The sequence below is a fragment of the Crotalus tigris genome, unplaced genomic scaffold (genome assembly GCF_016545835.1).
Source record: "Crotalus tigris isolate CLP2741 ecotype Arizona unplaced genomic scaffold, ASM1654583v1 scf7180000017541.2806704, whole genome shotgun sequence".
Classification (NCBI taxonomy): domain Eukaryota; kingdom Metazoa; phylum Chordata; class Lepidosauria; order Squamata; family Viperidae; genus Crotalus; species Crotalus tigris.
The window spans coordinates 203,490-218,270 of record NW_024096462.1 but is presented as its reverse complement, the minus strand read 5'-3'; the positions used below and the strand labels follow the sequence as shown (position 1 = coordinate 218,270).

Genomic DNA, 14,781 nt, shown 5'->3' with positions numbered 1-14,781 from the left:
CATTTAACATTTTACTTATTGGACTTAAAAGTTTTGATCTCTCAGCTAATCAATTTCCAATAGTACAACTGGACTTTCTATTCATCTTCTATCTGCAGCAGTCCCCATGTAAAATCCTGATGTGCAATCCGGGGAGATTTTGAGGATATATTCAGAAACTGTATGCATGGCTGTGTGGAATGCCTGTCCTCACTTTCATCAGCAGAAACTGCCATCTCTAACAAAAGTATAGTATTAGATTTAACTACAGTTTTAAGTTTTTATAAGCTAAGATAAGTATTATCTTTAAAAATCAGTGCTACACAATATTCTTGGCTGGAAGACCATTTTAGTTTTTGAATAGCATAATCTATAATTGTATTCCAAAAGATAAGCCAGATAAGAAAATCTGGTTGAAACAAAGACATTGAACTGAAATTATTCAAATAATAATACTTTTAATGTGAAAGATTCACTTCATACTTCAACAGATTTCCACATTTAAAATAAAGCCATTTATAAGATAATCTTCCAGAAATACATGTGGTCTTCCTCCTGGTATCCTCAGCTGTGATGCAAAGAGATTCTTACCTGTTTCCTGCACAACTTGGCTACAAAAAAAAAAAAAAAACCATGCGAATGATGGGACGTAGAGTCTACTAGCTGACTTGCACTACTCATGATTCCTTAACCTACAAAAGCAGCAATTCTGTATGATTTTAGTGAAACAGGACTGCAAAGAGAAAAGTTCTCAGGAGGAAAGGGAGGGGGCAGGAGTTATGGTGGTATTTATTTTTTCAAATTTGTTATAGCCCACTTCAAATGGATTATGGTTGATGTACAAAACTACGTGGGTTATAAGTGCCCACTCAGAAGCTGTCCATGCTAGTGAAGAAACTTGGACTTCAGAACAGAACCCCTCATCACTCACCCACTTTCATTTCATAGGAGTAATATGCAATCAGCAGTAACCTGAAATTATACATAGACAGCGAATGAAACAGTGAGATGCGTAAAGCATTTTTCTCTTTTTGCTTTATGAGGCAAGTATTATTCATTATTTCACCAAATACAGAGGTTATTGTAGGTGAATTGAGAAAAATAATAGAGGCGCAAAAGGGAACAGACTAGGGTAACAAGCCACTAATAAAAAGGCCATGATCAGATTGGAATGGGCTTATTGCTACTCAAACCTACCCCACACAATTGCACTTCTCCTACTGCATCTGGCATCTTATCTTGCAAATCACATAATCCCCAAAAAGCTGATACAACCTTCTCAATTATTGATGATGCAACTGGATAGCATGTTGCCAAACTATTAAAATTCAAGAGGGTCTCAGGATTGCATCAGTTTTACATGCAAAAATATAAATAAAACATTTTAGACTATTCTATAAAATGCATCTTGAAGCCTATTTTTAAAAATATATTATTTTAAAATAATATCCAAATAATTTTAAACCTTTGATAGAGTCTTATCTCTTCTTCCATAGTTTTCAAAAGAACGAAAAGAATATTGTATTTGCAAAATTTAAAGTTTGATATTCTCATTATGAAGTACTTTATAAAAAAAAGTTAGTTCCATCATCCCCTCAACATAAAACTTGCTGAATGTTATGGTAAGAGGCAAATGTAAGAATACATGTAGAACAAATGTACTGGTATTTCAAAATAGAAAATTGTAGTGCCTGTACAAAAAAAACCTTGGTTCTCTTTTTACTTTCATTCATAGGTATGGCAGCAATTCTAATAATGCATACCAAGTAATTTCATTAATAAAATGAAAATTCAAACAAAATCTCAAATCCTAAGAGATAATCCATATTATTTTTCAACTAATGTAAGTTGTATGATAACATTAATCTACCTTGAAATATAATTTCATTTAAAATCCAAACTTTTTACATCATGATCAAGCACAAACTAGATCCAACAGTAGCTTCACCAAGTTATTAAAAGTACATCAAGGCATAGATTCTAGGACTGGGTACATATCCAGTTGCTACAATCTTTTATGTTCCCCAAACTAGCCCTCACCCAATTACTCTGTAATCAACTGGCATAAATGATACAGATAGTCTTCGACATACAACCACAATTGCACCCAAAATTTCTGTTGTTAAGTGAGTTTTGCCCCATTTTACTTTTCTCGCCACAGTTGTTAAATGAACCACTGCAGCTGATAAGTTAGTGACATGGTTGTTAAGTGATTCACTTTTCTCTATTGACTTTGTCAAAAAGTTGCAAAAGATGATCACATGACTTTGGCTCACAGCAACGGTCATAAGTATGAACCAGTTACCGAGCAACTGAATTTTGATCACATAATCATGGGATTGCTACAAAGGTCATAAGTGTGAAAAATGATCATAAGTCACTTTTTCAGTGCCGTTATAACTTTGAACAGTCACTAAATGAATTGTTGTAAGTCAAGGACTACCTGTATTCCACAGAAGTTACCAATTTGCGTACTTGATTCCTGTTTCAAAGGCCATCTTCCTTTAAAAAACCCCCCTCCAACTGTGATTAACAAAGCACAAATATAGCAAACATCAGGCACATTATTTAGCACATGCAACCCTATGTCAAATAACCAATCTGCTTAGTACTACTATATTCATTGATCAAATGTATACACTACCCATCTCACTGTTTAAATGACTTAGCCATTTACAAGTAAAAACACCATAAAAATCGTTACAAAAATATACAAAGCTAAAAAAAGAGCATATCCTCAAACCACCATCCACTATACTGCTTACTATAGAGCAAGCAAGCATACACACACACACACACACACACACACATATATGGCCTATTTGAGACTAAATTTTTGCCACAAGTCAGGTGTTAATTTATTTGACCCTTGAACCCTTGACATGTAAATCAACACTTAGAAATCAATCCAAATTCCATATAGAATTGTGGAAAGTGAAATATAAGAAACTTGTAAATAGCCATTCTAATTTCTATATTTGGATCAGATAATCTGTTAGCTATCCTCACCATCCATTAACCTCTCAATTTCTCCCCTCCCCCTACCACATTTGATCTGCCTGTTTCAAATACTGACCCTGAAACCATTAACCTGGTTTCTCATTAACCTGAGAATTCTATACCCAATCAATGATGATTAACAAGATGCTTTCGAAAAAGCCATATGTGACTATAACACTAGTCATACAAAAATGTGTAGCATATATTTCAGTTAGCAAATGAATGAGTGAATACAGAAAATATTGCACCGTGAATCTTGATACAGATTCACTATGCCTTTCCCGAATTTCACAAAGCTATTATTGAATCAAGTATCTCAATTCCATCACAGTAATTAATTTAGGTTTAAAAATAAAGTACAGTGTGCTTAGCCTGCAAATTTGCAACCAACTGTAGCTTTACAGGCAATTAATTTATTGAATTTATATAGCTGCCCATCTTTCAAAAAGTGACTCTAGGCAGCATACAACAATTAAGTAAAAATATATAGAAGTGATCATTATTAAACATACACAACAAACATTAAAAATGAAAAGGCACAGGAGAGAGTGGATACTAACTATAATGGTGTAGCCATCTTAGAATTTCATCGGTGCCCTGGGACCCTCCAGCCTGATAACATAGCCAGGTCTTGAGGGACTTCTGAAATATTAGCAAGGATAGAGCAAACCTCACTTGTCTCACTTGTGTGTAGGGGGGGGGGGGGAAACGTTCCATAAGGTGGGCACCATAGCAGCAAAGTCAGAGTACTTGGTGATATTACTGAAAGAACAATAACTTCATCAAAAACCTTAACTCTTTTTTAATGCCCTATTTTAAATGGGAATAGTTTTGAAGCAAAATCAAAGCTCAAAAATCATATTCCATTCCTGAGTTAAATATTTCTGTGCAGCCTTAATGTGTGTGTGTGTGTGTGAGAGAGAGAGAGAGAGAGAGAGGGAGGGAGGGAGAGAGAGAGAGAGAGAGAGAGGGAGGGAGGGAGGGAGAGAGAGAGAAAGAATTCAATTAGGTTCTCTCAACTGCCAGATTTCCATCAGCAGAAAAAGAGAAGATGGTTTTTCAGCAATTCTATTTCCTTCCTATAGCCCTTCAAACCTGCTCCACGTGGTCACTTAATATCTGAGGCAAAGGGGGAGTTACAGAACAGCAGAGAAAAAAGGAACTGCTAAAAATCTACTCCTTTTCCTTGACAAAGTGTTTTCATCAACTGAAAGAAATTAACAGAATTCCAGCTTAAGAGTTCAAATTAATGGCTACTCAAACATTTACCACATAGATAAAAAATAGGCTATATAACAGTTTGGAAAAGTATTATCTTCCACGTATGGCTTATAGCAGGGATTCTCAACCTTGGCAACTTTAAGACTTGTGGACTTCAACTCCCAGAATTGGCTGAAGAATTCTGGGAGTTGAAGTCCACAAGTCTTAAAGTTGCCAAGGTTGAGAACCCCTGGCTTATAGGAATACTACCCTTGCCTTAGGCCTATTGACTCAGCATCAAAAAAAACACAACTACTGTCGACTCTAGTACCTGCAGCTCACACCAAGCAACCTCCACTGTGGTCTCAGTGTCAAGTCCCTTGTAGACAGTCTTGAAGGAGCCTCGGCCAATCTCCATGTCAAACTTCAAAAAACGACCATCTGGGGAGAAAGCCACAGCTTTGGTCTCCAGCTCTTCAATATCTTCTTGTCGCTTACTCCGCTCTTCCTGCAGATCCCGGGCCGAAGCGGTAACGCTTCCTGCCGTACTGGTAGGGGGCAGTGGAGTGGCTTCTATCCCTTCCTCCTTGGCTAATAAGGGGGCAACCTCCTTCGCTACCGAGGGCTCTGGACCAGACGGCACTTCTGCGGCTGGAGGCAGAGATGCGGGCTGCTGTAGAAGCAACGCGGGCGCCTGGCTGGAGGTGACAGACGCGCCGGCTGCCTGGATGACAGACTCGGGAGGAGAGCCCAACACGGGCGGGATGCTCCCTCGAGCAGCAGCAGCCGGGGGAGGCGCCGCCGGCTGCAGCCGCGGAAGGTCCAGAGCGGTCGCATTCGAATCGCAAATGACGCTCCGGCGGAAAAAGCGGTGCTCCGTGGCCGCCGCCGCACCGCGGCTGTCCTTGTCCATGGTATGCCGGCGACGGCGGTACTCCTCGCTACGGCAATTAGCACCTTCCGACCCCTCTGGGTCGCCCGGGGCGGACGGCGTCCCCGCAGCGGCCACCCCCAGCTTCTCGCCGACGGAGCTGTCGGAACTCGAGCCGTTCTTGGGCGGGGGAGGCGGCGGGGCGAGGAAGCGAGGAGCCGCCGCCGCCGCAGCACCGCTCTCCGGAGCGCCAGCTGACATGATGTCGAAGGGGAGGCGCAGGAGGGCGCGCAGCAGTTGCCGCTGCAGCAGCTGACGCGAGGGCAGTCAAGGCGAGGCGGCGAGCGCGCCCAAGAGCTGCTCGGAAGGCGGCAGAAGCGGCGGCGGTTCTTGCTGCTGCTGCTGCTGCTGCTGCAAAGGCGGCTCCCGGAATCTCCGGGCGGCGTGGAGCAAAGAAGACGGCGAGGCGAGTAGTGGAGCGGGCTGGGCCGGCGGAGGCGGGGTGGATCCCCAGTCAGTGTCCGCATCCATCCTGCTGCAGCGGGGAACCGAACAGCAGGGCCGACATGGAGCAGCAGCGAAGGTGGGGTGGGGGAGACAGAGGAGGAGGAAGGAGGCCGGGAAGGAGCCTTCGGCAGGCCCCGGACCAGCGGGGTGGGGTGCGCAGTAAGGGCAGGCCCGTGGCAGTCGCGGCCGCGCGCGTTCCTTCTCGCCCAGCTCCTTGCCTCCGTTGAGGTCCGGCTCAGCCTCTCGCTTAGGCTCCGCCCCGGCCCGTCCTCGCCGCCGAACCTCTTCCCCTCTTCCGTTCGTTCCCTCACGCGATGCCGGGACGCCCGCCGCCGCCCCTCCTCGTGGGTTTCGTTCGCAGCCCGAAGAAGGCCACCCTCCGCTCCGAGAGCGCCTGGCCTGAGGGAGTGGGAGGAAAGGCGGAGAAATCACCCAGAAGGGGCGCCTCGCCTGCCCTGCCCGCCTGCCTGCCGCCGGAGCTTCTTCACGTCCGTCCTTCCCTCCCACTCGTGAGGAGAGTGGGGGATGGGCCTCTCACTGCCACCTCTCCCGAGTGAGGGGAAACTGGCCGCGCTAAATGGCGACCGCCCCCGAAAGACGCGCGCACAGCGACACTCTTCTTCCCTCTCTCTCTCTCTCACTCTCCGCCAGAGCGCGAGAGACAGACTGCGAGGCCACGCCCCCCTTTTTCCGTCCGCACTCCACCACGCCTGCGTCAACGCTGCTCCTCCTTCGGGTCTGCCTGGGACATGTAGTTCTCGTCTGTCTCTGACGCCGCGAACCACGGCGCAGCTTACACTTCCCATGATGCCTGAGGAAGAAGGCAAAGGCTACTATGCAATGAGAAAGTGGTACTTACGGGTTGTTTTTTTTTAGGGATCACCTGATGCTTTTCCCCCCTTCTCCCTGCGTCTCACGGCGTGCAATGAAAGTGCGACGTCAGTACTGGTGGCTTCGGGAATCATCAATCGGTTACTGCTAAAAAATTCAAAGAGTTTCCCATCATGCTTCGCTTCACTCTATTTCTTTTTTAATTAGAATGCAAACGTTAAAAATGGAAAATAATGTATTTTCATGTATACACCTATACGAGAAACGGTGGATTGGTTTAAAAATTCTGATTTTTGCAATTTATATTCAACCGATTTTTATTACGGTCGCAGACCAGCATTACAAAGAAAAGCATTAAAAACAAAAAAGACAAAATAATATTAGTGGTAAGAGTATTTGTGGGCAGTTAATTTGCATACAAGTATAACAAAGTACTTTGTAATTACAAACTACTTTGTAGTTTATATTGATTTTAAGCCATTATTTAGTAAAGCCTTAACTAACCATGCTTGTATATTTTTGAAATGTCAACATACAATTTATGTGCCATTTTAGTGTACATGGATTGTTTTGTTGCATACTAGTACTGACACAACGGGATTTTTCTTTAGAGAGTAAAAGAAAGAAATCTATTTTAAAGTTAATGGTGCTTAGTAACCCTCCTGGGAACAATTTAAGCTTGAGGTGGAATCTGTTAAAGCAAGCCAAGGTCAAATTAGATTGCTTAATCTTCTTCACATGTTAAATTGTGAATTAGCAGTGTTTGTTTCCTTTGATGGGAAATCTTCAGGAAAGAACAGTAAAAGTCTCTGCTCTTACTGGAATAAATACCCTATTCCAACATTGTAGGAATAGAGCTTAGTCTATAGTAGCCCCACATCAGAAATAACCTAATAGCAACTTATGCCTCTTAATCAAATTTGTCATTTTACAAAAAGTGCTACCGATTCCTTCCTATTCCCACAATATATTTGAATCAAAGAGGATTAGTACATTGCAGAATGCCCACCAACAACATGCGCCACTAGGGAGTTAAATTTAGTTCCCCCCCCCCAAGGCTTTTATTAACAAGTCTGGAGGGAAACATAAACTAAGAACAGATTTCATTTTGCAAGAAAAATGGAAATTGACAAATGTAAGCCTGTTACAAAAACCACAATTAAATCTTGGCAATATAACATGCGTACTAATAAAGAAGAATATTTGTAGCTCAGGATTGACATGAGTCCTTGGTGCTTTCAGCTTGCTGTTTTCTTGCAGACATTTCATTACCCAAACTAGGTAACCTCAGTACTAGTAAGGAGTGCTGTTTGTACCAGGGATCCTTCACACAACATGCTTCCCATTAGAGTGATTGGCAACACTAATCAATCCTTGCCTGCTGCTGTCTGTATCAATGTAGAAAAGGACTGTGATTTAACGAAGCCTTGCCAGTACTATGCTGAGAATTGGTGAGTGTGCTACACTTCTATAACTGTTTACCTCAGTTAGTGTGTGACCAAGTACTATTAGACTCACCAATAAAAAATGAACTGGATTATATACATGCTAAGAACAGGATCAGCCTTATATAGTCCTTGACTTATAACCATTCTTTCAGTTATAATGGCACTGAAAAAAGTGATTTATGACCATTTTTCACACCGGTTGTAGCATCCCTATGGCCATGTGATCAAAATTCAGATTCTTGGCAACTGTCATGTAAGCACCATTTGTGTTCCCAGCCACCTTCCATAAGCAAAGTCAATGGGAGAAGCCAAATTCACTTAATAACCGGATGATTCATTTAATTGTCTTGCTTAGCAATGGAAATTTTGGGCTGAATTGTGGTTGTAAGTCAAGGACTACTGTAGAACAACTGTTTTCCTGAATTCCTAATTAAGAATTGTCAATAGTTCATTCCTTGCCTGTTTTGTATTTTTTTTTTCAAATCTAATAGCATTTTTTCAATATAACGTTTACATGGAATTTACATTGGAAGGACAATATTTGGCTTTGAAACTTGAATTTTGATTCCTCAGTGAAAATATTATAATTACTTCTACATTTTTATTAATTTGCTCATTTACTGTAATAAATGTAGGGTATCACAGATCTGAATTCATTATTTTATGGTTTCATCAGAATTTAAGACTTTGAAGTGACTCACCCAGCCCATGTTTTATCATTAAATATTTTCTTGCTTGATGAAGTTCCAAAGATCTGTAGCTAATCCAGCCTGCTTTTTTTTTTTTTTTTGGAGGCAAGACCCAGACTTTCATGTAGTGTTGCCTGTTCCTCAGTAGACTTGTGGATGCCAAAGAAGTCAGAAAGAGGGGACTATGTTTCATGAATAGAAGTGCCTGTAGTGTGATTGGAATCATCAGCTACATCAACATGGATAATTCTACTCGAGGACATAGGCAAGCAGTTGCATTGACATGCTAACATAAAGGCAGTATATATGCTAACATGGATTAAATTAACTCTTCAGCCAGTAGTGACTCTGGCAAATAATGCTGTGCATACAGTTTTAATGTAAGACAACGCACAATTGATAAGAGTCTCCAGTTTTGTTTTTTCATTCCTTCAAGTGTCACCTGCAAGAAAAAGTGCAAAAAAACAAGCATACATTTCATGAAGAGCATCATGAAACAACCATTCAACAGGCAATCTTCGACATCAGAATTTTGCATATGGCTATTGTACAGTATAGTCAACTTAGGTGGCAGCGTATCAAGAAAAAAGCAACAGGAAATCATTTACAACTGGTACTCCAGTTCCAATCAATGCAATTGAGACATGGTCCATTTCAAGTAAAATGCAAGGTCATTAATAATGATGATGCATTCTGACTGACATATAACAATATCTGGTCAAGCACTATGCATGTATCATGGAATATATCCCACTGTCTGCAGAAAGATTTATTTTGGACCTTTTGCTGTTGAACATAGTCCTAAAGAGCTTGGCAGAACAGATAGAAAATATGATGATTAAAAATGATTAAAAATCAATCAAATATCATATTTGCTGATTATAAAAGTGCGGAGGTATCAGGCACAAGCAACCAGGTCCACACCTGTAGGGTTCAAAGTAGCTACTTTATTGTGTTCTGCCTATAATACAGGAATATCCCCAGATTGCTTGCCTTCTCTTGGGAACAAACATGTAAGGTCCCATGGAATTTAGGGTGGGGGTAGCCAGTGGTGGGATTCAGCTGGTTCGCACCACTTCGGCAGAACCAATAGCTAATTTTTTGTTGCCCAGGCCCAGAATGGATTTCCGGAAGCAGCATCCACACAGAGAACCGGTTGTTCACATGTTTGAATCCCACCACTGGGGGTAACCCTAGGTCTCTTGTGGCTACGCAATAACTCAAGGCTAATTCTCTACTTGATCCCTCCTCCTTGCCTGGCTGGCAGCTTCTCAACAGGTGAGACAGCAAACACCTTAAAGAACATTGGGCTGGAACAATAAGCAGAAACCAGCAATATTAAATTCAACAAGGACAAATACAAAATTCTTCATTTGGTGAGAAAAATAAAAGGAGTGAGGGGAGAACATATAAGGCAGTATCACACACAAAAAGGAACCAACAGTGTGCAGAAAGCTCAAAGACAATTACAATCCTAATCTGCATTAACAGATGTATAGTATCAAAATCAAAAATCAACATGAATCTCTTTTGAATTGGCCAGACCTCATCTAAAATATTGCTTACAGTTCTGAACAATATTGATAAACTGGAACAAGTTCTGGTAAAATAACAATGATAGAGGATGTCGAAAGAACTTATAAAAAGTGATTAAAGACCTTGCGTTTGTTTAGCCTGGAAAGGAGACAATTGTGGGAGAGTCATTAGAATTACCTAGCAACATCTGATGGATTGTCAGGTAGAGGTCAGAGAAGAATTGTTCACAGCTGTTCCACAGGCCAGGAAACAATGAGTTTAAATTACAATGAAGTACATTTTGACCGGGCATCAGGAAAACCATTCCAGCCCTACAGTCTTCAATAGTTGGAACAGACAATCATGGGAGAGAATCTCCTTCTCTAGAGATGCTTAACTAGAGGTGATATGACCATCTGCTGCAGTTGGGCCTGTTGCAGTAGCAGATTTCTGGATGGGGCAGGGGATTAAACTACATGAACTTCAAAGTCCTTTCCAATCAAACATACTTCAATTCAATCACCAGAAATTTATTTCATGATGAAACTGATTTCTGAGGAGTTTGGACATGCTACTTTTGAGCCAAATTCAGATACGCCAATATTTGAACATCCAAAAGAGAACAATTCAGCTCGTACTTGCTTATCCACTTCCCAGCCATGTAGGAATTCTTTTTACGTTGTTTTTAGAGGGAAGAGTGACTTGCACAAGCAAGCATGGGTTTTGAAAGTACGTGTGCTGATCCTGCGCATGTGTACTCTGAAGGAAAGTATTCATAGAAGCATTTGTTACAACATACATTGGAGGGATGTGCTGTGTCCCATTCCAAGGAATTTTTCAGTGAATGTGATCCATGTAGACATGTACAAAAGAGAGATCTTTGCATCTCACTGCACTCCCAGTTTGGGGATAAAGTAATTTGGACTAGCTTTATCAGTCCTAAAACCTAGATTAATCTAGATTAATCAGTTAGCTTTATCAGTTAAATCTAGATTTGTAATATTGGCCAGATTTAGAATAAACATTTAAATACTTGGCATATTTACAGGAGAACTGAGATCAATATTACAGTAGTAGCTATAATTTTCTCAGGAAGCATTAAGACTGGAAGCTACTAATAAAAATAACATGAGTAAATTACAAACATATAATGTCATGGCTTCCTAGAAAGTTGTAAAAACTTGGCTTATCCAGAGGGCTTTTGAGTCCACAGTTGTTAATGCTGAACTCTGTTCTACTATATGGTTATATTGCTTTATATTTTTATTATGTTATTATACTATTAGTCTTATACTTGATTACATAAACTATAAACCATCTTGCTTCCATTTGGACTTAAGCAGTGTATAAATACTAACATTATCACCTGAGGTTTGTAGTAAATGAAGTTAGCAAATAGCATTAGTAAGGTGTTAACCAGGAAGTACTGTTCAGATTCAACTAGAATGGGAACATGGAACTTTAAGACAGAGTGAGTTTGTTAGGCCAAGGCAAATGAAAATGAAGTCACTTTTTAATAAATCTGTAAATTTTGATACATACCCACACTCATTCTGTAGTATTGACTGACACTTTATTGAAGCATGATTACTGATTTATTGATTTTTTTTCAATAAAGATGCATTAGTCTGCATTGTGCATATATATTAGTTTATTAATTGTGCTTCTATCTGGAAAAAAAACTGAGTATAGATAGTCCTTGAGATACAACTATACTGGAGCCTGCCCATTATGGTCACATGTCATAAAAGCCATTCAGCAAAATAGCCTCCCTTAACAACCATGTCCCCTGTTCTCCCTGATGCAGCTGGTAAATGAACATGAGACTAGTTAAATGAAGCACAGGGTGCCTCAGGTGGGAAGCCTACATAGACCCAGAGTCACCTGCCCCAGGCCTCCCAAGACTACCCCATCCCCTGAGGCATCCTGTACTCTGTTTCCCGCCCCCTTGGGGTCCCTGCAGCCCTTCCCATCCAGCAAGCAAGTATTTGCAGGACTTAGCCTGCTCCAAGGCCCAGCAACACCCAACTTATCTTTCTGTTTTTTGCAGCTTCTGAGACAGGTATGGGGCCTACTCTAGGATCAGATTTCTTAAGTATGCTGCTGGGGAATTCTGGGAATTGAAGTCCACGCATCTTAAAGTTGCCAAGTTTGAGAAGCACTGATCTATGTGAGTGACAAAAATAAAAAGCAATGAAATACCATAAAAATCCAATAAAGTTACACAAGCTGCTCACCCACAAAAGAAAAACCCGGCCAAAATAGCTGCTGAATATTACCATTAAGACTCAAAATCCTGCCTAAATAAAATTGTTTTGATCACCTTGAGCAGGAGTAGGCAACCTTGGCTCTTTTATGACTCATGGACTTCAACTCCCAGAATTCCTAAGCCAGCCAGGCTGGCTCAGGAATTCTGGGAGTTGAAGTCCATGAGCCATAAAAGAGCCAAGGTTGCTTACCCCTGACCTTGAGGAAGGCCAACAGTGATGGGCCAGGTGCTCTCCATCTCTGGCAGAAATAAGGGCTTATCTTACTATTTTAAAGTAATATGCAACACTTGTCTGGCATAACCAATCAGTGTAAAATCAGGGGTATTCATGGAATATGGTCAAAAAAGTCAAGATGGCACCATGATGATGACTAGGGCTGACTTTTTTAACAATACCGTGCTGAAACTCCTGGTGTAAATCCTATTATATATCATATTAAAATGAGTGGCAAAGAGAAAATGTTTACTATAAGTCTCTCTCATTTCCTTTCCAAACATGGCAGCTAATAATTGCAACTTGGATTCGGTACAGCCTCCTCATGCCCATTCATGCCTGTGGCATATTTGTCTGCAGAGAATTCTTAAGGAATGATGGGTGTATACTTTAGATTGTCATCTGGCTTCAGGTGCCTGAGTAGGATGATTGGTATTTTCCTAGATCTCTCCCCTTCTCCTCCACCCTTTCTAATTGCACACAATCTTACAAGCAATAGGATCAAGGATCTTTATCAATAGACCCAGGTTATGTAATATTATTCATTCAGTATAGCTGTGTTTGATTAACACCCGGCATCACAAAGCAGACCACCACATGTTATAGAACAAACACAGCCCATCTGGGTAGTTTACAATTCCATGTCTGAAGCAAATATAGGAAACTGGGTTAGTTGAATAAACCATGATGGACTTCTTGGACATAGATATGCATGACACGCGAATGCATCCTTTGCTTGTTTGTACTGTAGTAGTTGATCCATTCCAAGTTTTCAGCAACAGTTTGTTACAAGCCAATTATGTTGCTCTGATGACAGTTCAGTGATTTATTATTAATGCAATTCACTCATCCTTTCTAAAGTCAATTGCTATTATAATTGCATCAAATTTCTATTCCTTTCCACAGCACTTCTTTGATTTTCATCAACCACTCCTATATCCTTTATTAGCACTCTTTTTCTTCTAAACTCAGCAGTGAGAATGTGAGTAGCTGTGAGCAAGAGAGTATTTTGCTGTAGCTGAAGTGATATTATGCACTCCTGCAAGATAAACTACATCTGCCAAAATTTCTCACTTCTATATAATTATGAAAAGATTCAGAAGTCTGCCTCCTTTTGCATCTGGCCAGTCAAGTTTTTTTTTTTTCTGTGCCTTTAGATTTTGAAATCTGGTCCAATTTCACCTTATCACTTGAGCAAATACTGGTTCTCAACATTCCTACTTTGAACAATCTGGGAATTTCCCAGAGTTTGATATGAGGGGAGTCTATATACATGTTTTAAATAATCATTTGGATTCTGAGATAATGCAATGTCAGATTTGTTCAGACCAATATTGTCTATTTGGCTTTGTATATTATATTAAATCATGGTATTATACGGGCCATCATTGGCTTCTTTTATGCAGTATACTAAATCAAAAGCAAGCAAGCTACTTTGAACACTGTATGAACCCAGCTTTGGTATGATATTCTATTTATATCACTAACATTCATAATATATATATTTGCAGTAAGAGTTCTCTGGGTTTGTAGGTTGTGTGATTGAAACATTCAATCATGCTTAGTGATGATTAACTAAACCACTATTGACCATTTTCATAGATTATGTTGTGCAGTAACCGTGGTTTGAAAGCAACGATAGTTTTGTTCATACTCCACAGTACGATCTAATTTCTATGTCTTTATGGATAAATGGATTTGAATCAATGAATAATGTTCATACACTTGTCTCAAAATTTAAATTAATGTAATTCAAAAGTAAAAGCTTATTATTAGGGATTGAACTTTAATTTGTTGAAGTCCACGAGTCATAAAAGAGCCAAGGTTGACTACCCCTGAACTGAAGGATGCTCAGAAGCCCCTAAATTGTCCCTGGAATTATTCCAGGTAAGGCCCATGAGACTCTAGAAATAGATTAAAGAAACAAGTCCATAAAATAGTGAGGCTTCCTGTGAAGGCTGTCAGGCAACATTGTTTGACCTATAACATCTAGCATTTATGGTAGGTTGATCCAACATCAAGCAGATTCTACTTCTGTACATTATTTTAATTTCATGTTATGAGCTACAATATTGCAATCATACTTTTGCTTCCCATTGAAAACAAACCAGCTGTTTCTGAAAGATAAGTTTGAGGAAAGAACTCAAGCTATCTTTGCACATCAAAGTATTCCTTGGCAGGTTTTACCCAATTTCAAATGAAACACTTCATGTAAATATTAATTTCTTCGACTTATTAAAAATAAGATGTATATAAGA

At 40.3% G+C, this 14,781-nt stretch overlaps 1 protein-coding gene across 11 annotated transcripts in view; it reads right to left on the bottom strand.

Moving 5' to 3' along the window:
• The window catches only part of WNK1 (WNK lysine deficient protein kinase 1), a 167,250-nt gene extending 154,919 nt beyond the window's left edge, over positions 1-12,331 (bottom strand). For 2 of the 11 annotated variants that reach the window (XM_039355351.1, XM_039355517.1), the window contains exon 1: positions 4,511-12,327. In XM_039355351.1, coding sequence (XP_039211285.1) covers positions 4,511-5,311 — 801 coding nt within the window. In that variant the 5' untranslated portion in view covers positions 5,312-12,327. Of the gene's footprint in view, positions 1-4,510 lie in introns of all 11 variants that reach the window. The other 9 variants (XM_039355433.1, XM_039355841.1, XM_039356008.1 and 6 more) reach the window with 7 other exon arrangements.
• Between the last annotated feature and the right edge of the window lie 2,450 nt (positions 12,332-14,781).